General features: G+C 44.2%; 1 protein-coding gene across 1 annotated transcript in view; it reads right to left on the minus strand.

Annotated features, from left to right (window-relative positions):
- The window catches only part of NFE2L3 (NFE2 like bZIP transcription factor 3), a 38368-nt gene extending 18831 nt beyond the window's left edge, over positions 1–19537 (minus strand). The window contains exon 1 of the mRNA XM_088479440.1: positions 18705–19537. Coding sequence (XP_088335566.1) covers positions 18705–19232 — 528 coding nt within the window. The 5' untranslated portion in view covers positions 19233–19537. The remainder of the gene's footprint in view (positions 1–18704) is intronic.
- Between the last annotated feature and the right edge of the window lie 3101 nt (positions 19538–22638).

Below are 22638 nucleotides of genomic sequence, written 5' to 3' on the forward strand. Positions count from 1 at the left end.
GGAAGAACAGTGTTGAGTAATGCTGGAATACAAAGTGACCTCTTTCCAAATAAGATTTCATCAATGCTTTCTTTCAGATGGTACTCAGTACTACGCAGTTTTTATTGGGTGTAATTTTTAATTTACAGAACTAGTTCCATAAACAGGAAGAAAACAGTGAAATAAGCGTTTGAAGACTTATCCAGAGTATAAAAGCTACTATAAATCTTGTATCAACTTGTAACTTTGAGTGCTGGTACCTTACATCCATAACAAAATGCACTGGATTTTATACATACTTGTCAACTCTCCCTGATTGTTAGGGAGACTCTCTGACACAGTAGCAATATCCCTGACTCCCTGAAGAGTCCAGCAATCTCCCTGATTGCATCTTACCCCCATTTTGAAGCTGTTATATAAAAAAAAACAGAGATACAGGCATAGTTGCCTATCTTTGCTGTCTCTTCCCCGAGAGAAGCCCTGGGAGGAGAGGCAGGTGGGTGGCGACGGGGGCGGGGCCTGACGATTTGTGTCATTAAGCCCCGCCCCTCATGGTAAAATGCCCGTGATTGGCTTAAATTGAAATAGGGGGCAGAGCCAAATGGCACAAATCATGTCATTAAGCCCCGCCTCCTGCACAGACACCCGCGATCGCCGTGGAAATTCTCCTAATTCTGCCCACTTCACTAGGAAGTGGGCAGAATGCAGGAGAAATGCCTACCCTTCCAGGGGTGCGGGGGGTTACCCGATAAATCGGGAGCCTCCCGCGAAAACCGGGAGGGTAGGCATGTATGGATACAGGTTGAGTCTCCGATATCCAAAATGCTTGGGACCAGGGGTATTCCGTATTTTGGAATATTTTCATATCATAATGAATGGGACCCAAATATACACAGAGAATGCATTTATGTGTTATATACACCTTATACACACAGCCTGCAGGTCATTTTATACAATATTTTCAATAATTTTGTGGTTCAAAGTTTGTGTATATACATAAAATTCAGTTATGTATTATATACGCCTTATACACACAGCCTGAAGGTAATTTTAGACTGTATTTTTAATAATTTGTGCCTTCGACAAAGTTTGTGTACATTGAACCATCAAAAATCAAAGGGTTCATTACCTCAGTCAAGCCAAAAAAAATCCGTATTTCGGAGTATTCCGGATATGGGAGACTCAACCTGTATATACATTCAGTATCAGTGTATTTTCATCAGCAAGTTGATCTTACTAACTGCCTTGGGGATCATTTACATTTGGATGTAAGTACATTTTATGGCACGTCTCTCAGATGTAGCAGTACACGAACACTTTACTGTGTGCTTATAGGTGCTGCTTTCACAATTTCCCTGAAATGCCTTTTTAAAAGTAGGCATACCATATGATAACCTCACTTTAACACAGTGCTGACATTTGGACAAATACTAATGCTCTCCCAGGCCTTAATTTAACTAGAATTTATTGCAGAGATTATAATTACTAAATGCAGAAATATGTGTATTATGAATGTATTGCGCCCAGAGGAAACCATTATCAGCCTAGTTGCTGCATAATTACTTCTGGTTGTCTAGAGTTATGAATTCTTCTCTTCACCAGCCTTTGAGATTTGTACATTTTTTAAATGAGTTTTTGCCACCTGTGCTAAATGAATAATATTTTTAGGTACAAGATGTTCCTGCATGCTTTCCCCCACCTCAGGCTTATTTTCAAATATTTATCTGCGTATTCAGTAGGTTTCTCAATACTGTAGAGCATGGCTGTAACTACTGTACCTTCTTACAGGGAGCAATTGTCTCATGGCAGACCTTGTAGATCCACTATTGGACCGCATTCAAACTAATGTGTAAAAATCTCAAAGGGAGGTGCCATAAACATACTTATCTTTACACAACAATATGTAATTACGCTGATAATGGTTTCCTGTGTGTGCAATACAGTTATAACAAATAAACAAATGGCTGCATTAACTAATTACAACCTCTGAGTAAATTATAAAATAAGGTCTGGGAGTGCAGTAGTATTTAATGTAAAGTTTGGGATAGAGATTTAAGTGTCAGGATTTTCAGTAATTTAGAGCATAATGGTAAAGTATACTAGAACATACTAAATTACATTTAAAGAAGGTCCTAGCACCATCCTTATTAACCACTTAACTGCCGAATTCTTTCTCCAAAAACCGCTCCGAAATTGTTGGTTTATTTTATGATTGAATTAGGTCAGGAACAGCTTATTAAAACTTATCCAACACAATTTTGTAAAAAAAAACTGCTGTATACCATAAAAATGGCAATTTTTATGGTATATACTAGTACTGATGGCCATCGATAGAAACATCGATTGTGACCACAGCCGCCGATGTTTCCTTAACATCGGTTGGGGCTGCCATCTATATACGTGTATGTATTATATATATATATATATATATATATATATACATACATACATATACACACACATACATACATACATACACACACACACACATACATATATAGCGTTCCCGCAAAAAGCACCCTGCCCTCCAGGAGGAGGGCAAAAAGAGCCCTGCCCTCACAGCCTGCGGGTGGCGTTCTCACCCGTGGGACGCAGTGTCCCGCGGGTGGAGCAACATGCAGTGACACGGTCACCGCCGGAGAATAGACGCTCTATTCTCCCTTTCTGCAGTGCTTGGGGGCTGCCCGGCATGTCCGTAAGCGCCGGGCACGCCCCCAAGTATGACAAAAAGGGGACGCGTCTTATAGACACGCCCCCTTTTCATGACCATGCCCCTTTTCGGGCGCGCGCACAAGGTTGCCCTCTCTAGCTCCGGCGCCCTGCCTGCCGCCGGAGCTAGAGTGAACACTAGATATACGCGGGGGTGGAGTGAGGGAAGGACAGCGCTTCCCTGCCCGGCGTCTGCTGCTAGCCGGAGTTGGAGGGAGAGAAGGACAGCGCTGTTAGCGCTGCCTTCTCTGCCCTGTCAGCAGCCGCCGGGCTGCGGCTAGCCGGCAAGGAGGGAGAGAAGGACAGCGCTATCAGCGCTGCCTTCTCTTCCCTGTCAGCAGCCGCTGGGCTGCTGTTCTCCGGAGTAGGGAGAGGACAGCGCTGTCAGCGCTGCCTTCTCTGCCCCATCAGCAGCCGCTGCTGCTAGGCAGAATAGGGAGAGAAGGACAGCGCTATCAGTCCTCTCGGCAGCCGCCGGGGGAAGGGGTGGGTACGCCGGTGCTGGGCTGGCCGAGCACTGCAGTGATCGGCCCACGGGGAAGGGACAAAGTGTGCAGAGGGACCAGGAGGTCCCTCTGTGATTGGCGGCTGCTAGAAAATGATTTTCCAGCAGCCGCCCACAGTGCTTTTCTGACTGGTCGTATCAGATACGACCATGTCAGGAAAAGCCCAGTCTGGTATGGTCGTATCTGATACGACCATGCCAGGCAAGTGGTTAAATAGTTTAGCAGTCTTCTTCAGTGACTCTAGGACAGGGGTGGAGAATCTTTTTTCTGCCGAGGGCCAATTTGATATATAGAACATTATTTGCAGGCTTGGTGCAGGCCACGCCTCCATGTGATGTCACACGGGGGTGGGGCCTCAATCGCTGGTGATTATAGCGATGTTCTGGGGAGCCGTCTGCAGCGATCTAAGGATGCTCCAGGTGGCACTGCTGCATAGGGTCATTCTAGGCACCCTGCTAGCCAGATGAGGCTAGCAGAAAAAACCTACGAGGGCCAGATCAAATGGTTCCACGGGCCTTATACGGCCCCCGGGCCTGAGGTTCCCCATCCCTGCTCTAGGTGAAACCCTGGATGACCATATTGTAGTAGTTAACATGTCTGCCTCACAGAACTGGGGTCATGAGTTCGACTCCTGATCATGCCCAATCTGTTTAAAGTTTGAATGTTCCATCCATGCTTGCGTGGGATTCCTCAAGGTGCTTTGGTTTCCTTCCACACACCAAAAACATACTGGTACATTAGTTGACTTCTGACAAAAAATTAACCCTAGTGTATGTGTGTCCAAGGGATAGAGAATATAGATTGTAAACTCCAATATTCCCTGTAAAGTGCTGCGTAATATACGTGTGCAATATAAATAACTGTTAATAAATAAGATATACAGTATTTGTGTATGATATTAACAAAAAAAAAAATTCAATTTTCTTTTTCTAGTATCCCATATCTATATTTTATGGATACTTTCCCTAAATGTTATGATTTCGTTAATCACCTGTGGATATTAAAAACATGCAAAGTATGTGAAGCTGTTTTAACATAACTCTTTTACTGAGAGATTAATATATGCTGGAACAAACCTTCAGCAGATGTAGTTGAACAATTAATAAACGAAAACCTACTTGGGATAAAGATTAATATGACACCCCAAGGCACAATTCTCATTTTTGTGCTCCCTTTCTACATCCTCCAGCGAATCTTATATGACTGCTGGAGCGGTAGACCTCAACCGACAGCAGTGTAGCAGCATCCCCACACCAGGATAATAAAAGACTCAAGCTCAAATAATCAGGCATTCTGGCAATGACGGAGACAAACTCATCCCCTAGAAACTGAAACAAAGGCTGGCTGGGTCTTTTTAGGGGAGCAGTTAAGTAATTATGCACCCGTTGCTATATATTATTACAGATATACTCATGAAAGTCCTCGAATAATTGTAATATCCTTCTAACTTACATAAGAAGTTACAATACATTTGGGGAGATGTACTAATCCATGGAGAGAGAGAGAGATTGGGGCAGGATGTACTAAGCATCGCATCCGCGATGCGGTACATCCCGTCTCTCATCGGGTACATACCGCGGTTGATTATAATATTGCAAAGGACAGCTCTCCTGATAAGAGCTGTCCTTTGCGATGTCCCCCAGTTTAACACCCAGAAGTCCCTCTGGTTTCCTTCTGTGCATGCGTTACCCACCGGGACAAAGGCACTTTGTACATACGGGGTATGCTGTAAAACGCCAGAAAATTGCATTTTATGGGGTTTTACCGCATTTTTGTGTTTAGCACATCCCACCCAAAATATACCTAATAAGCTCCTAACTGTCATGTTATAGGCTGTGTATGTCTCTCTCCACTTTATCTCACTCCAAGGCTTAGTACATCTACCCCATTATCTCATATATAATCAAGATAACTACTGCTGGAGAATTATCATTTTTACATAATCTGCATGATTGCGTCTTGATGGAGGCTAAAGTCTTGTATAACTTTCAGCCCTACTACTGCCAACAACTTTCTGAGGTCCTCGGATTCCCCCAGAGGCATGGCCACCTCCAAAAAGCTGCAACGTGATTCTAAAGTTTGAGTTTGATTTTTTTTCTTATTCTGCTCATGGGGAAGCACCTTTCAGACTAAGGGGCCTATTCATTAAACATTAAAATTCTCTGGAGATAATTAGCTTTAGAACTCTCATGGAGTTCTAGTTAATTATAGGTGGAATTCATCATTCCACCTCTCCATAAGTATCTATTCCGAAAAGCTGTCATTTTTGCGATGACAGCTTTTCGGGAAATAGATACTTTTCCCTGCCTACACTACCTTATCGCATCTGGAAACAGTGCTGCGCATGCGCTGTTACATCTGTAAAACCAGCGCATGCGCAGCACTGCCTACAGATGCATTAAGTTTGACTTGCGGATTCATGTCATGGGAAGTGGACGGCTCTATACGGTGATGGGCGTCTTGGTATAGTGCTGCAGTTGCCCCGCGATTGCATCCATTAGCATATTTTTGCAGCTAGCGGGTGCGTGCAAACGCAGCCATGTGACCCGTGCTGAATAAGGCCCTAATTCCATTTAGTCCCTGTCTCAATCAGACTTGCAGTCTATGGGGTCTATTTATCAAGCTGTGAAAAGTGTGGAGAAGTGAACCAGTGGAGATGTTGCCCATAGCAACCAATCAGCTCCTACCTATTATTTTATAGACTATACTTGATAAATTCTACTTCAAAGCTGATGGGTTGCTATGGGCAACTTCTCCACTGGTTCACTTCTCCACACTTTTCACTGCTTGATAAATAGACCCCTATATTTCCTATCACACAGACACACACACTAGGGTTCATTTTGTCAGAACACAAAGCCAATTAACCTACAAATATGTTTACTGGAGTGTGGGAGGAAAATGGAGGAAACTAGCGCAAACACAGGAAGAACATGCAGACTCCACACATATAGGGAAATGGTGAGATTGAACACATAACCCCAGTGCTGTGAAGAATGCTAGCCACTGTGCCATCTTATCCTACCAATAAAGACAATTGTCCTAGAGGTCACACTTATCATTTAGTAGTAAAGCACAATGAAGCTCTGCATTGACAGACATTCAGACTGTTTTGTACAATACATTTTCCATTTAGGACTCTGGATGACCTACTCATCAGCCTTAACACTCTCATCTCGTGCTTTGACTACTGCAATCTCCTCCCATCTGGCATGCCCTCACACAGGGCCGTAACTAAGGGTGTGCGACCAGTGCAGAAAGGGGACGGGGCCAGCACAAGGGGCACTCGGAACCATTGTTACGGCTCTGCCCACACAAATCTATCACCACTTCAATATGTCTTAAATAATGAGCAAGACATTTCTCTTCGGCCACTCCACATTTGCAAATCTCCACATTGGTTTCCTGCATCCTCCAGAATCCAATTAAAATTATACACAATGCCTTTTACAACACCACATTCTCATACATCTTAAATCTCATCCGAAAATACTCTCCCATTCATTTGCCCAATTAGATCTGCCTCTGACATGTACTGTACCTCGCATCATCTCCCTTATCCACCTCTCACTCCCGCCTTCAAGTCTTCTCCAGTGACGTTACCCACTCATGAAATGCTCTAACACACCCAGTCAAACTACAGCATTTATATTCATAAAGACCCTGAAAACTCATCTGTTTGTTAGAGCTTACCTTACTTCTACCTATACTACCCACAGTAAGGCATCCTCACAACTGTCCCAGTCTCCACTCTCAGACACACTTGCTTTTACTGATTCAGCTTTGTTCTCTTCCAATTAGAATGTAATCTCTTATGCGCAGATGTGTTTCCATGTCTGCATTTATGTTGTCTCCTTGTATGTCCTTGTTTTATGTACAGTGGGCCTGATTCAGAAGTGGACGCAATGATGATATTTACGCAGTTGAGGGATTACCGACTGACTGCACATGCGTTGCGGCAGCATTGCACACGCGCCAAGATACTTTAGGGATTCCGCTCACAGTACATTTTTTTTTTTGCAAAAATGTTCAGTGACCATTTGGGGGAGGGAAAAAGCAAAGCAAGAAAAAAAGAAAATGTAAAAAGTCAGCAAGTAGAGAAGAAACAACAACAAAATGCTTAGGGGTAAATTTACTAAGAATCGAGTCTGGTCAAGTTTGCTTTTTTTTTTTTAAACTTGTTTAGCTTCGCCACAACTCGGGTGATTTGAGGCTCCTGAAACTCTCAAATTTACCAAGAAGTGAGTTTAGCTGAGAGTGAGATGTCCAATGGTGAAGCAGAACGAGATATCTCCCCCGAGTAGCACGTTTTGCAGGAGATTACTCACCCCAGATTGCAGTGTTTTCTCTCTGCAAAACTCTCCCGAGCAAGCAACCTGCACATATCAGCGAGATATGTGAAGGCTGCTTGTGGTCTAGGGTATTAAAAAAGGGGTAAAATATTAGAATAAAAAAATGATATAGGGCCCCTCCCCCCCCCCTAAAGCTTAACCAGCCACGGACTTGCCAGCCAGTCCTGGTTTCTAAAATTACAGGGAACAAAATGAGTAGGGTTCCACCGTAATTTAGAAACCAGCACCTGGCTGCAGGGTCAGTCCTGGTTTTAATTATAGGGGGACCCCTATGTAATTTTTCCCCCTTATAATTAAAACCAGGACTGCCCCTGCAGCCTGGTTCTGGCTTCTAAATTATAGTGGAACCCTACTCATTTTGTTCCCTGTAATTTCAGGAACCAGGACTGGCAGGCGAGTTCAGAGCTGGTTAAGCTTCGGAGGGGGGGGGGGGGACCCTGTGTCATTTTTTTTCTAACATTTTGCTTTTTTAAATGATTTATAGGCAGAAACATACATGGATCACAGTAATCTGTGTATGTTTCTGCCAAACTCGCAGATCACAGGCAGGTGAATTTATTTCACAGGTTTTTACAGGAGACTTGTCCCTTCTCATGACAAATTCCTGAATCCTATTTTTACTAGTGAAAAGGTTCTCGAGTCTAGCCGATGGTGAATTGAAGAGAGTTTGCTAACTCTCCAGTATTTTCCTGTAGCAAAGAAGAGTTCTCTCTCGAGTTTAACATTAGTAAATTTGCGAGTGGAAAAAAATGCCCAAACTCTCCAGTTTGCTAACTCGACCAGACTCGATTCTTAGTAAATTTATCCCTTATAGTCCTTACAGGGAGGCACATGAAAGCCTGAGATAACAATCAAATAGTGAAATCTCTACCTAAAATATCACTTAAGTTATTTAGTCTAATTTACACTTAAGCTAAGACACAATGATAGTGGTTATGCTTTTACTAAAGTCCATATTTATCAAAATTCCTTGAAAAAAAAAATGGTTTTACTTATATAAGTGAGGGTGACATCTGCAGGCAATAAGGTAGCATTACAACATACAAAATGAATATTGGATATGAGAGATGGTTTTTCACCGAGTAGACAATGTGTGCTAGAAGCCGCAGTTCTTATGTCAACTTTCTACAGTATATATTTCCTATTATTCATTAGTTATTTATTTATCCCTGGGACTAGATGTGTCATCATTTTGCCCATCTATATACACACTTATTTACAATTTTTGTTGATTTTTATATTTGAAAAAGGAAAACATTTAAAATGTTGCAGACTTTGTGTTTATGACCGACATAAAAAAAAACAAGATAAAAAAGATGCTAAGTACTCAGAGTGTCTATTATGAACCTGTCTTTGTATTGCTAGGCACATTGCAGTTAAGCTGGGTACACACTATACAATATATTGGCCAATCTTGCGTTTGATTGCAATGACCAATGTATAGTGTGTACACTCAAATCCACCCAATTTTGATGAATTGGGGGGCTGCACATCAGATGGGAAGATGCCACAGAAGTTGCGGTGTTGTTACATTAAGCATGTAACGAAATTTTGCATCAACATACTGCGGATCATGCAGTGTGTATGGCGATGAGATATATCGTTACATCTCATCCCCGGGTTGGCGCTTCGCTGAGGTATGTACCCAGCTTTACTAAGGCACCATATAACAAGTGCCATTTATACATACTTGCCTACTTTTGAAAAAGGATTTCAGGGAGATTGTAGAAGCAACTAGGGCCGCCATCAGGAGAGGACTGCCAGGTATGGAGTCCAAGACCCAGACAGACAGGGAGGGACTTACCTGCTATCAGGGGGCCGCCGGCTCGAGATCTGGCAGGCTGAGGCTGCAACAGAGGCTAACAAAAAATGGCTGACCCCATAGCAGGCTACGGAAAGATGGCTGCCATCGACCAATGGAAGGAACCCAAGGGGCTGGAGAGGGCAAAGGGGTCGGGGCTTATCGGGGGAAAGAAGATCATGACGATTAGGTGAGTAAGGGGGAACTATAGCACTGTGTGTGAATAGTATATTGTTGCACAGTCCGGCACTCAGGATGAATTGAATAAAGTTTGGGGGTGCCCTCCCATAGATCAATTATAGAGAAAATCCCCTGTGGAGCTTTTCAGCCCCTCCAAGAAATAAAAAGGCGACATTGAGTCCTCCATTGAAAACATAGACACGCACACTGGCACAGACACACAGACACACCGACAAAGACTACACAGACACACACTGGCACAGACACACTGACACCCACAAACATTAACACACACACACACACACTCACTTCAAAACACAAATAAATATAAATACAGCTCTGGCATAATTTATTAAAGATCACCTCCCACCCTGCCGGCACTGCCGCCCAATCGCCTCGTCGGCACCCCCTTCCCCTACGGCACCCTCTTCCCCTTCGCCAGCACCCCGTACCCCCACATGTGATGCACAGACATGTGATGCGGCTCCAGGAGAGACCGCCGGCAGTACAATCACTGTCACCCAGCAGCAGCTCTCAGCCTCTCACAATGCTGGTGCTCTCATGTGAACTGCCTGGGAGGGCTGCACACTGCCGATGCAAGTCCCCCTACAGCCAGCACAGTATTACTGCAGGTACAGTTGCCTGAGCTTCGGCAGGAGACTCTCTTTACAAAAAAAAAAAGTTCAGCTGCGCGGCGATCGAGCAGCTGGCAGGGGGGGTTTCTAGGTACTCAGAAACCCCCCCTGCGTGCACGTGTGCTGCGCCATGACTCCATGCTACCCCCCTGACTAGAGCATGGAAACAGTGTCTACACACTGCCATGGCTGACTGTTAAATGGAAAAGATCCACTGTAACAGTCTACACATCTACAGTACATTAAACAAGATCATTTGCATAACCTCACCTTTAAAACTTTTATTGGTTTGGCATATTTTTCAAAATGAATGCAAATATATGGGAAGACATAACCCTGCAGCCAAACTGATATATATGCAAATCAAAAAAAGGTTTGTTCTTTTATGAAGACACAGGCACAAATCCAGGATGATGGGTCAATCACTGTTCATACCGCTAAAAAGGTACATGCAACATAAATGCTGTTTTTTCTCATTCATTTCTCAGACACGGATCATATTATACAAATAGCTGGTGAAATTTGCAAGGCAAGTGAATGCAAACACTTATTTAGACATGGGTGCAAAAATACAGCTAGCCAAACACATGCAGATTTGATGGGTCAATTTAATAATTTCTGTAAAAACCCACTGACCATTGCACTGATGGAACTGTTATGGCAGAAAATTCACATCGGCTGATGACCTGCACAGACATATGTATGAGGTCCCCCTCTGACCCAATAGTGTGAGGGAGTACAGTAAAATCTGGTCTTTTGCTCAAGACAATTTGGCCGCTGACATGAATAACCAAATTGCTTACAGATCTGGCTGGCAGAGAGTTTTAGTTACTTCGCTTAGTATATACCAGGGCCGTAACTAGGGTGGCGCAACATGTGCCACGGCACAGGGCAGGGGTCGCTGTTTGGCGGTGCCTGTATTTACAATCAGTCTCACTTGTAGCTTCTTTGAAAGAAGGTGCGCATATGCTTACATGAGCTTTCCTTGTCTGTCAAAGTGAGAGGTGCTGGGTTGAAGTCCTGGGTATGAAAGTCAGTTTATATGCTCTGTAAATGTTACACATATGTATGTATGTGTATATATGATTTTGCTTTAGATTTAGGTACACTCCCATTAGATGGTATATAAAGTGGCACTCCAGGACCTGGGCATCACACCTGAGGAATTCCAAAAAGGGACGAAATGCATTGGGTTTGGTTCTCCTGCACCTCTAAAAAGTGGACTTTATTCTGCTTAACCTTACAACAAGATAAGCAATATTTTAATATATATTTTGTCACCACTCTATGTTTGTCTATGTTTCCTGTCTGGATTGTTAATAAACAATTGTTCACAGAGAATTTTCTCCATTTTATGGTCTGAGACCTGCTGCATCTGGTTTATGAAGCTGGAAGTTGGTCTTTAAATACCAGGGACACGGAGGAGTGACATCGCTATATGCACCTTATATTGCATTATCTGGTACGCAGATGTATGTATGTCTATATTACGTTTATGGGCTTGATTTAAGCCCTTTTTTAAGTTTGATTCAAGCAACATCACCCCTGGGAAAAATATCCTGAATACATTGTTGCCACATGGTTAGTAACTGTAGGAGTGTTGCCTGGACATCAGATAAGCTATAATAAATTTTATTTTTGATACGCACAATACTTACTATTTGAGCACTAATTACTTTACCTTAATTACTACACTATTAGGCATACGTCTCTTATTATTTTTCAGCAATAATATATTTGTGCGTGTCTTGTGGGAAGGTGCATCATAACGGCGTCCAACATGTCGGGGGGGGGTGATAAGGGGGTCCCTGTCTGTTACATGTATAAAGTGGGCCCCACAATTTCTGATGACAGCCCTGAACACAGCCACGATTCTGGACCCAGGTGTACACACCTCGAGTACCTTTGCCAGAGCTCCCTGCAGCTGATATTTAAACACTACAAGCAGCTCTCTTGGAGAATTCACTCATTGACCACCTGTAGCCCTCTGAGCTGCCAACACCCAAATCAGTCTCTACTATCTGGAGTAAACAACTGTCACTCTGTTCTCTCCACATTATTATTACTAGATTTCATTTGTTAGATGTATGCAGTGCCATCCAAGAGGTAGGCATAGAAACAAATACAGTTAATAGCATAAATCCAAAACAGGAAACCATCCCAGGACTACAAAGCATAAATACAAACAATATAGTAAAAGCACAATTAAAGGGGATTGGATCGGGCAACTCGCTGTAGCAGGCAGTGGTGTGTCGCAGGGTATGACATACCAGCTTTTAATGACCATCATATATCCATCCTATAGTGGCAGACATTGTCAGAGTCACTGAAGTGGTGAAGGAGAGAACAGTTGGAGGGTGAACTGGGAAGGAACAAAGGTGGGTAGGAGGAGGGAGAAGCTAAGAGGAGGGCTTTTAGACTTTATAAAAAGGTGTGTCTTAGTGGGGGAGAAGCTAGGGAGAGTGAAAGTCTGACATGGTGAGAGATTGGATAGGAATGGGGGAGGGTGCAGGAGAATCGTTGAGACATGGGAAAAAGTGACCAGAATAGATCTGAGGCATCAGACAAATGAGTAGAGAAAATGGGGTGGGAGTATGAAGCAAGGTGAGTTTGGAGATTTAGTTGGAGAAAGGTTGATTACATGCTCTATAAGTAGTAAAGGTGAGTAGCTTGATCTGGAAGGGGATAGGTAGCCAGTGAAGGAGGTTACAGAGAGCTGATGCAGCTGTTGTGTGGCAAAAGAGGAAAATGAGAAGAGCAGCAGCATTGAGGATAGATTGCAGAGGGGAGATGAGGCATAAAGGGAGTCCAGAAATGAGAAGGCTTTGATAGTCAAGGTGGGAGATGATGAGTGCATCAATAAGGGATATAGGGGTATCAGGGGTGAGAAAAAGCTGAATCCTATAGATGTTACAGGAATGAGAGATGGCCTGAATGTGGGGAGAGAAAGAGAGAGCTGAATGAAGGAGGACACTGGGGACACAAGAGAGTAATTTTGTCCATGGAGAAAATAAGGAGGAGGAGTGTAGGGATCCCGGATGGGGGAAAACAATTAGGTTGTTCTTAGCCATGTTTAGTTTCAGGAAGCGTTTGGTTATCCAGGATGATAAACGTCCCAACACGACCCAAAGTTCAACATGTCAAAAACAAAGCTTATAATTTTCTTTTCTCTGAGTCACCACCTCACCTCAAATCTCCTACACTGTCAGTTACACTGCAGATTCCTCCCCAGCCTGCTACTTTGGTGTCACTTTTGACTGCACCCTCTGCTTTATTCCATGCATCCACTCAAATCTTATCCACCCTCTCATCTATCGCCTTGGCTATGGCAATCTCCTGCTATTTGGCAATGCTTTAACCAATTTATGTCTGCTTCAATCCATCTTAAATGCTGCAACAGGACTCATCTTCCTCTCTCTCAGATCCACATCTGCTGCATCACTTTGCTAATCCCTATACACTGGATCTCCGTGTCCACCAGAATACAGACCAAATTACTCAATCTTACCTACCTCTAAACCACCCGTTCATGCTTCTCAAATATCATATTTCCTACTTGCCATATTAGTTCTACTTTTGACCAGCGCCTCACCTCTGATAACCACCTGTCACAACAACCTACAAGACTTCTCCCATGTCATTAACAACTTATGTATACCTCCCAACATTTTGGTGTTGAAAATCAGGATCCCATGTGCGTCAAAGGCACCTAAAAAGGGTGTGTGGCCTAGCAGGAAGGGGACGTGGCTTCGTTGGTCACCTCCGCTGTCATCCCCTTAGGGTGTGCTCAGCACTCTATCCGGAGATGTTGGGCTGCCCCAGGCTCTCCTCGCACTGTGAGCAGATGCGGTGTGCATGGGCTTGGTATTAGTTCACTCGCTGCTCTGCTGTGGGAGAGAGATAAAGTGGAGAAGTTGCCTAAAGCAACCAATCAGCTTCTGGAGATGTACTAAGGCTTGAAGAGAGAAAGTGGATGGAGATAAAGTACCAACCAATCAGCTCCTGTCATTTTTCAAACACAGCCTGTAAAGTGACAGAGTGGAGCTGATTAGTTGGTACTTTATCACTCTCCAAAGCTTAGTACTGCCCCCTGTCATTTATGCTGTACAGTCTATGAAATGACAGTTAGAAGCTGATCTGTTTTGGACAACTTCACCACTTTATCTCTCTCCAATTCTTGATACATTTCCCCTATAGTCCACAATCACAGTATTCATCACTTTTACTACATACTCATCAAAAACAGTGCCTGGAAATTAATATGGCTAGTCTAAATTCCAGGTTTATTAATATTATACGGAGGTAACAATTTTCAAGTCTGCAGCAAAAAATTAGTTGTTGGATTACTTTATACGTTTCCCCCAATAATGTGTAAAGCTGCCCATCCACTACTAGATGTGGGGACGACAGCATCATAATCGTGCCACTGTCCCCCTAGGGGTGAAGTGCATACACTGAACGTTTAGACATTCAGTGTATGCAGATCAATCATCCCCGAACATGGCAACCTGACAGCGGTCGTCAGGTTGACCATCATGTTCGGGCGATGATAGCTGTTAAAAACGACCAGCGGGAGCGCGCATCGCTGGTCGTTTTTAAAATTTTACTGCCCGATTTGCGTGCGATTACCAAGCGATGGAGCCATAATGGCGGTCGTTATCGCTCAATCGCTTTTAATCACCTAGTGGATGGGCAGCATAAGTATAAAGGATCCTAAATACCTGTACTATGATCAACCATGATGTTTTTTTTTTTTATATATTTTTTATACTGACTGTATAACATAAATAATAGGGGATCTATAAAACAACAACACTGCATGTCAGAACTGTGGGACACATATTCCTGTGCAATTTAATGATGGAGGTCAATGGGGTTTGTTACATGATGATTTCCCATAGTTATGCTTGTTGGTTACCCAGCTTTATACTTCATGTCTTTAGCAAAGGTTTCATGAATTGTACTTACTGTATGACAATAAGCTGAAACAGGACATTTTAAACAACACTGTTAAATACATTAAACAATGGCTGTGCATTACTAAGCTGAAAAATATAAATAAAATAACTCATACTTAAATAAGTCTTCTGTCATTCCCCAGCACCAGGTTGCCATATTAGCAGGAAGGGGCTACCTCAACAGAGCTGTCACAGTGTGACTGACAGTTTGGCATTTTATTTCCTGCAGAAATGCATTGTTTGGATTGGTTTATTTATACAAAGGGTGTCGTAACAGCAAAATTATGTCATGCTCATCTCTTTTGACCTACATTAGATCCCACCAAGACACTACCCTAAAGATGTGGGAAGAACTTTAGCTGTCTGTAAAGCAGCAGGGAAATAATAATTCACTTTTAAACTCACTACAGAGCTGCACTGACAGGTAACACTGATCAATGTATTTTACCTTTATTGTTCAATTCTATAAATGTCAATTTTAAAGCCATTTGTTCTACTGTTAGTTGTCCTATATACATCATCTTAAACAATAGCTGGATTAAAAACTAAACTTAACTTTCATTATTAAACACTTTATAAATTAAAACTGAAAGTAAACCAGCACATTCTGTTGGAATTCCCCTTGGCTATGACACATAAATAAAATAAGCAAAACAGCAGCTCTTTCTTTAAGACCTTCGGCCTTGGAGCATGAAAACAGGAGATTCTGAATTTCTAGGACTTTCCAGGAAGAAAGGCTTAGCTCTAACAGCTGGGGGGCACCGTATTGCCCACCCCTACTCTAGAAGGATCGCATTGATCCCTGAAACAGTTGCCTCCATTGTGATCTATGCAAAATCTTTTTTTCCATAAAAAAGATGTGACTAATTCAAATGAATGTCCATATTTATTGGCATAATAATTAATATTAATTTTAAAAGTGCAATTGCACTAAGATAGTTTTTACCAGTGTCACATTAGAAAAGGGACATTCTCAAACAGATCTATTTACCTATACCAAGGCTTCAATAAACTGGAGAAAAAAATGTCCCTAGCTCAACATTACATCAATCCCACACTAATACGAGTGTATGCTGATGACGTAATAGAGTATCAGTAATACTTATATTCATCATTTATATACTACTAACATATTTCACAGTTGAGCAGTACTTGCAATAGTTCACCTAAGAAATGACATTTCTATAAAAACAGAAGGCTTGGCAAGCCACTGCTCACATAAGCCTATAACTTATAAAAACCCATCTAGTGATGTCAGAAGTTCCATTTTAAATAATTGACTATTGGTTCAGAGAAATAAATGGCTAAATCCACTGTGTGTATAGGGGACAGCTAAGCATAACACATAACTCATCATCACGATCAACAATGAGTGTTTTGTGGCACATGACATATTTCAGAGCCCTCAGATGTGGTCCATAGTTTCCAAAAAGGGACAAAAACAACTATGGTAAAGAATTACAAAGCTATTTTGTTGACAGTTGCATCCTAGCATTGTTACAAGTTAATAGGAGAGACAATATATCTTCAGGCGGAATGGGATTGAAATGTTCAAATCCCGACAGCACATGGCCAAAGAAGGAGATCCCGACAGAGGTAAGTACAGTATGTTCCCTATCCCTAACCCTCCCCCCCCTAACCCTCCCTTAGGGTTTCCTAACGCTAACCTCCCCCCCTAGTGCCTAAACCTAACCCCCCCCCCCGCACCCTAAACCTAACCCTCCTGGGGGGTTCCTAACCATAACCTTCCCTCATTAGTGCCTAACCCCCCCTTCCCCTTGCCAAACCTTCCCCGGGGGGGTTGCCTAACCCTAACTCCCCTCGGGGGTACCTAAACCTAACCCCCCCCATCCCGGGGCTAAGTGTAATACTTACCCCGTCAGCGACGATCGGGATAGCGGAGGTCGGAGTTCTAGCGTCGGGATTAACATAGATGTAGGTGTTTCGACGCCTATATTAAATTCCTTGCTGGGAAACACTGTTGGTATTGAGACCGGCGGCCGCATCATAACTACATACCCTTCATCCAATCATGGTAAATTTACATAAGTAAACCTTGAGTATTTATCTAGATGAAAGTCCCTGCTGTCATGCCAAGTTACTAATAATACTACCATACAGTAGGGAATCAAGGAGGTAAGTACAGTATAAGAACCTAAGTAACAGCCATTTAATCAAGATGCCCCAGGGCCTCAGATTTTTCTTACTGAAAAAGATGATACATGTTGAAGTATCCTAACCCTCTCCCTAACCCTCCCTCCCCGGTGCCAAAACCTAACCTCCCCCATACTGCCTAATAAGCGGCTCCCCCAGATGCTTTAGAACTACACATCCCAGCATGCCCTGCAAGTTTTGCTATTTGGCCATGCTAAAACTGTTGCAAGGCATGCTGGGATTTGTAGTTCAATAACAGCTGGAGGGCCCCTTATTGCCCACCCCTGGCACCCCTAACCCTGCTACTTACCTTTGGGATGCCAGTGGTAGGGATGCCGGGACCGGGATTCTGACAGGTGTCGGTATTCCGGCACTGGTATTCTAAGCACTGGCATCCCATGTGCCGGTATATTGACCGGATCCCATTGAGTAGACCTGGACGTAAATGATTATGGGGTCTATTTACTAAGCTTTGTTAGGAGATAAAGTGAATGGTGATAAGGTACCAGCCAATTAGCTCCTAACTGCCATGTCACAGGCTGTGTTTGAAAAATGGTAGTTAGGAGCTGATTGGCTGGTACCTTATCACCGTTCACTTTATCTCCTAACAAAGCTTAGTAAATAGACCCTATATTACTTGTTTACCCCTATAAGTTATAAAGCTTTGACATTATCTGAGCATATATCTCTCCACTCAGTTTAATTGCAGTACCAAGTATCTCATAAGGTCATTATAAAGTTTTACAAGTGATGCAACAACCAGAAAACTGAACCTTCTCGTTTGCAGAAGGATCAACACCCAAATATGTAAATTAACAGCATGTGCTCTGGGAGATGTGCCTATACCAAACCACCACCTCACTCATCTGTAATACTGTACTAACACAAACAATATAATAATGTACAATCTAATGTAAAGGAGACATTCACATAATGTTATTATATAAACATGCTTTAGCTTTATTTCTAATTAACCATGGCACACTTTCAAAATGAGTAGGGTTTACCAAACAAGTTAGATCAGTAGGGTTGTGGCCTGTTCTCTATTTCTTACATAGATTATAATAAGGAGAGAAGAAGAAAAAGCTAAATGGACAGGGCGTGGTGCTGGATACAACAGACACACATTTGCTTTGTGGAGAAATAAACAGATGCTGTCTGTTCTTTTTTGTAATAGGTTTGGGAGATAATGCATTATTTTCTGTGTACACACTTACATGTGTTTAACAATAATTTGGGTCATGTATCAAGAGTGGTGTGATATTAGTGTCAAAGTGTAAACGTATATATATATAGTATTTTCTGCTGCTATATATTTGATCTTTCAGTGCTGAGTGATTTCACTAGATTGCAGAAACAAACAAAAGTTGTGGCCCTTTGGACTCTCACTGTTATCTCATGAACCCAGATAATGTGATGATCTCGGTTACCTCTTTGGTATAATCTCCAGGACTAAGGGCAGCCCCTGTGCCAATGTGTGGTTGTGAAGGGGTAGGGTGTCTAGGCTGCAGGCTGCTGCTCCTTGCTGCAGGTGGCTGGCTGGGGCCTGCATTGTTACTGGGGGAGTCTGTGCTGCCGCTTTCCTCCTCGCTGGAGCTGGCACTGAGCAGCGCACTGACCGAGTTTGTCTCCGCAGCATCCCCGGGCACCTCATGCACCAGCCAGGCGCTGACTTCAGTCCTGGGGATGCGGGTGTCCCCCAGCGCCCTCACCTCGTCCAGCAGTCTCCGAGCAGTGAAGAACGAGTCCAGGTCCGGGCTCTTAGGGTGCAGGCTGGAGCCTTCCCAAGTGTCCCGCAAGCTGTGGAAGGGGATCTGAGAATAGGCAGAGCTGCTCCCCAGGATGATCTCCCGGATAGGGGGCAGATAAGAGTCGAAATCCACCCTTACCCCGGCTAGGCTCAAAAGGATGGTGACCTGCAGCAGACCTTCTGTCAGATAGTCCTTCAGCTCCTTCATTGTATCCCTGCCGGGCCAGGAGAAAGAGGAGGAGGAAACTTCTCAGCTCCACTGGAAGTGTCCTCTGGCTTCGCTGCTGCTTCGAGGGGCAGTGGGATGGAGAAGGCGGGCAGCTGGCAGCATAACCAGGGGCTGCTGTCAGATCCTGGGCACCGGCGGGGAGCAGCCGGCCGGGGTGGGGGTCGCCCTCAGCGGGTGAGCAGACAATAGAGCACGCCGGCTGCTCCGCTCCTCTGCAGTGAGACACAAAGGCGGCGGCATCAATGCACAGTGACAATGCCGGGCACAGATAGGCCCACGGGGCGGGAGGCAGGGAGAGGAGGGAGGAGGAGATGGGGAGGATGAAGGTGTGAGCACACCCGGCTATGTACTATGTGCTGCTGAGGGACTACAGCTTCATCCATAAACCCCCCCCTACTGCTGGCTGAGATTTCACTCACTTCATATATGAAAAAATGGTAATGTAAACCAGAATAGCACCTAGATGAGCAATGCACCCACCTGCTAGTGTCACTGCAATGCCTGGCACTGTGGCACATACAGATACATCTGGCACATATCAGTAGTGTTTTACAGTAAGAGTATAAGAACTTACCTCTAGCAGGCACAACTTTTGTGATTTGTCAGATTGTGATAATGATATTAATGGTGGGACATCAGCACCTCATGATGCCAGTTTCAGCCAACTAATACTGCTGTACGGCGCTGAGGACCACATGTGGCACCATATAAATGAAGCTTATTATTAATAATAATAATGATGATGAATAAGGTATTTAGGTTTTGTATACACTGGTGTTTGAGAAATAATGCTAAAGTTTAGTCATTTGCTTACACAAGCCTGCTCTATATGCATTTGAAGTGTGTTCATTAAGTTGTCTCCAAGGTTCCCAGTAGGGTAATGTTCAAAGAGCTTATAAAAAAAAACCACATACATCCTGTCAGGAATACTTCCTTCAAAACACAGGATATAGAATTGGGGGTGTCAGGAAGTGGTTTGTTGGTGAAGTGTGGAGAAATGGTTGTACAGTAGTGATGGCTGTTTTTGATCTTTTGAATATTTAATAATAATGCTTTACATACATCCCAACTGTCCTGATTTCTGCGGGACAGGATTTGAAGGAACTTTCCAACGTTACATCGTTGGCATTTGGGAGTTTGAGAGGAAGGTCCCAAATCACCATGATGATTGTGTTCAGCTAGTACCAGAGGGAGGTGTGTATGGGCCGGCGTAGGTCTAATGACAGGCGTCGGGATTTTCGACGTCTGTCATTAGTACCCTGCCGGGATTTGACAGTCGGGAAGCCGGCGGGCGGCATTTCGACCGTCGGCATCCCAACTGCATACGGTGTAGGGTGCATCCGTTAATTCAAAGGTGTATTGGAGTAAGTTTGGGGGTCTCCTTCTGACATACCCCATGGTGTGGCCACCTCAGTTGTGATGTGGAAACGTCCATACTATGATGCAGACACATACTTTTTGTAGAAGGCAGATTTGTGTCCCCATTTATGCATTATAAGTCTTATGCTACATTAGCTGTGAAGGGTTGATAGAGGGGTTTGTGTGATTTGGAAAGCCTACACATAGGACCATCATATATCTGGAGTTTCTCACTGAGTTTTTCATTGGTCCCCCAATACTAACTCCTGTCATAGTAGCACTGCTGATCCAGTTAATGACACTCCCAAGTAGTGTGGAGCTAAGCAGACATTTCCATGCTGTATGCTCTAGCCTGCTCTACAATGGACCTGGTAGTGAGAGCCTCCTGTACACGATTCTCACCCCTATGTTCATTTTATATCTAGTAGTCTAGAACGTTGCACAAATCCGATCTACTAATGGAATTTGTCTCATGGGACAAATCCCATCTCTCTCCAACCATGTTTATATCTGAGCTTATTTCTCAGACCACTCACATCTGGGACCAGATTTTAACTGTTATTATCCTACCTGTCCATGCCTGAGCATCATCCCTTCAGCATTGCATTTATCTCTGAACTGTAAAATTGCTGTATCAAAAATATTTAGGCTTTTTCTCCTTATTGTAGACACACATCGCTTTAGACCTTTAAGTGTACTTTATAGCTGCTAAGTGCATACTTAAGATACCACCATAGGTGCACAAGCTTTTAGACTGTGTGATGTTTTAAGTACTGTGCAGGTGTCTGAGGTGCACTGTGCAGGTGTCTGAGGAGCACTGTGCAGGTGTCTGAGGTGCACTGTGCAGGTGTCTGAGGAGCACTGTGCAGGTGTCTGAGGAGCACTGTGCAGGTGTCTGAGGAGCACTGTGCAGGTGTCTGAGGTGCACTGTGCAGGTGTCTGAGGAGCACTGTGCAGGTGTCTGAGGTGCACTGTGCAGGTGTCTGAGGAGCACTGTGCAGGTGTCTGAGGAGCACTGTGCAGGTGTCTGAGGTGCACTGTGCAGGTGTCTGAGGAGCACTGTGCAGGTGTCTGAGGAGCACTGTGCAGGTGTCTGAGGAGCACTGTGCAGGTGTCTGAGGAGCACTGTGCAGGTGTCTAAGTAGCACTGTGCAGGTGTCTGAGGTGCACTGAGCATGTGTCTGAGGTGCACTGTGCTGGCGTCTGAGGTGCACTGTGCAGGCGTCTGAGGTGCACTGTGCAGGCTTCTGAGGTGCACTGTGCAGGTTTCTGAGGAGCACTGTGCAGGTGTCTGAGGAGCACTGTGCAGGTGTCTGAGGAGCACTGTGCAGGTGTCTGAGTAGCACTGTGCATGTGTCTGAGGTGCACTGTGCAGGTGTCTGAGGTGCACTGAGCATGTGTCTGAGGTGCACTGTGCAGGTGTCTGAGGTGCACTGTGCAGGTTTCTGAGGAGCACTGTGCAGGTGTCTGAGGAGCACTGTGCAGGTGTCTGAGGAGCACTGTGCAGGTGTCTGTGGTGCACTGTGCAGGTGTCTGAGGTGCACTGAGCATGTGTCTGAGGTGCACTGTGCTGATGTCTGAGGTGCACTGTGCAGGTGTCTGAGGTGCACTCTGCAGGTGTCTGAGAAGCACTGTGCAGGTGTCTGTGGTGCACTGTGCAGGTGTCTGAGGAGCACTGTGCAGGTGTCTGAGGAGCACTGTGCAGGTGTCTGTGGTGCACTGTGCAGGTGTCTGAGGTGCACTGAGCATGTGTCTGAGGTGCACTGTGCTGATGTCTGAGGTGCACTGTGCAGGTGTCTGAGGTGCACTGTGCAGGTGTCTGAGAAGCACTGTGCAGGTGTCTGTGGTGCACTGTGCAGGTGTCTGAGGTGCACTGAGCATGTGTCTGAGGTGCACTGTGCAGATGTCTGAGGTGCACTGTGCAGGTGTCTGAGGTGCACTGTGCAGGTGTCTGAGAAGCACTGTGCAGGTGTCTGAGGTGCACTGTGCAGGTGTCTCAGGAGCACTGTGCAGGTGTCCTAGGTGC

Source organism: Taudactylus pleione, unplaced genomic scaffold (assembly GCF_031769625.1).
Source record: "Taudactylus pleione unplaced genomic scaffold, aTauple2 ptg000233l, whole genome shotgun sequence".
Taxonomy (NCBI): Eukaryota; Metazoa; Chordata; class Amphibia; order Anura; family Myobatrachidae; genus Taudactylus; species Taudactylus pleione.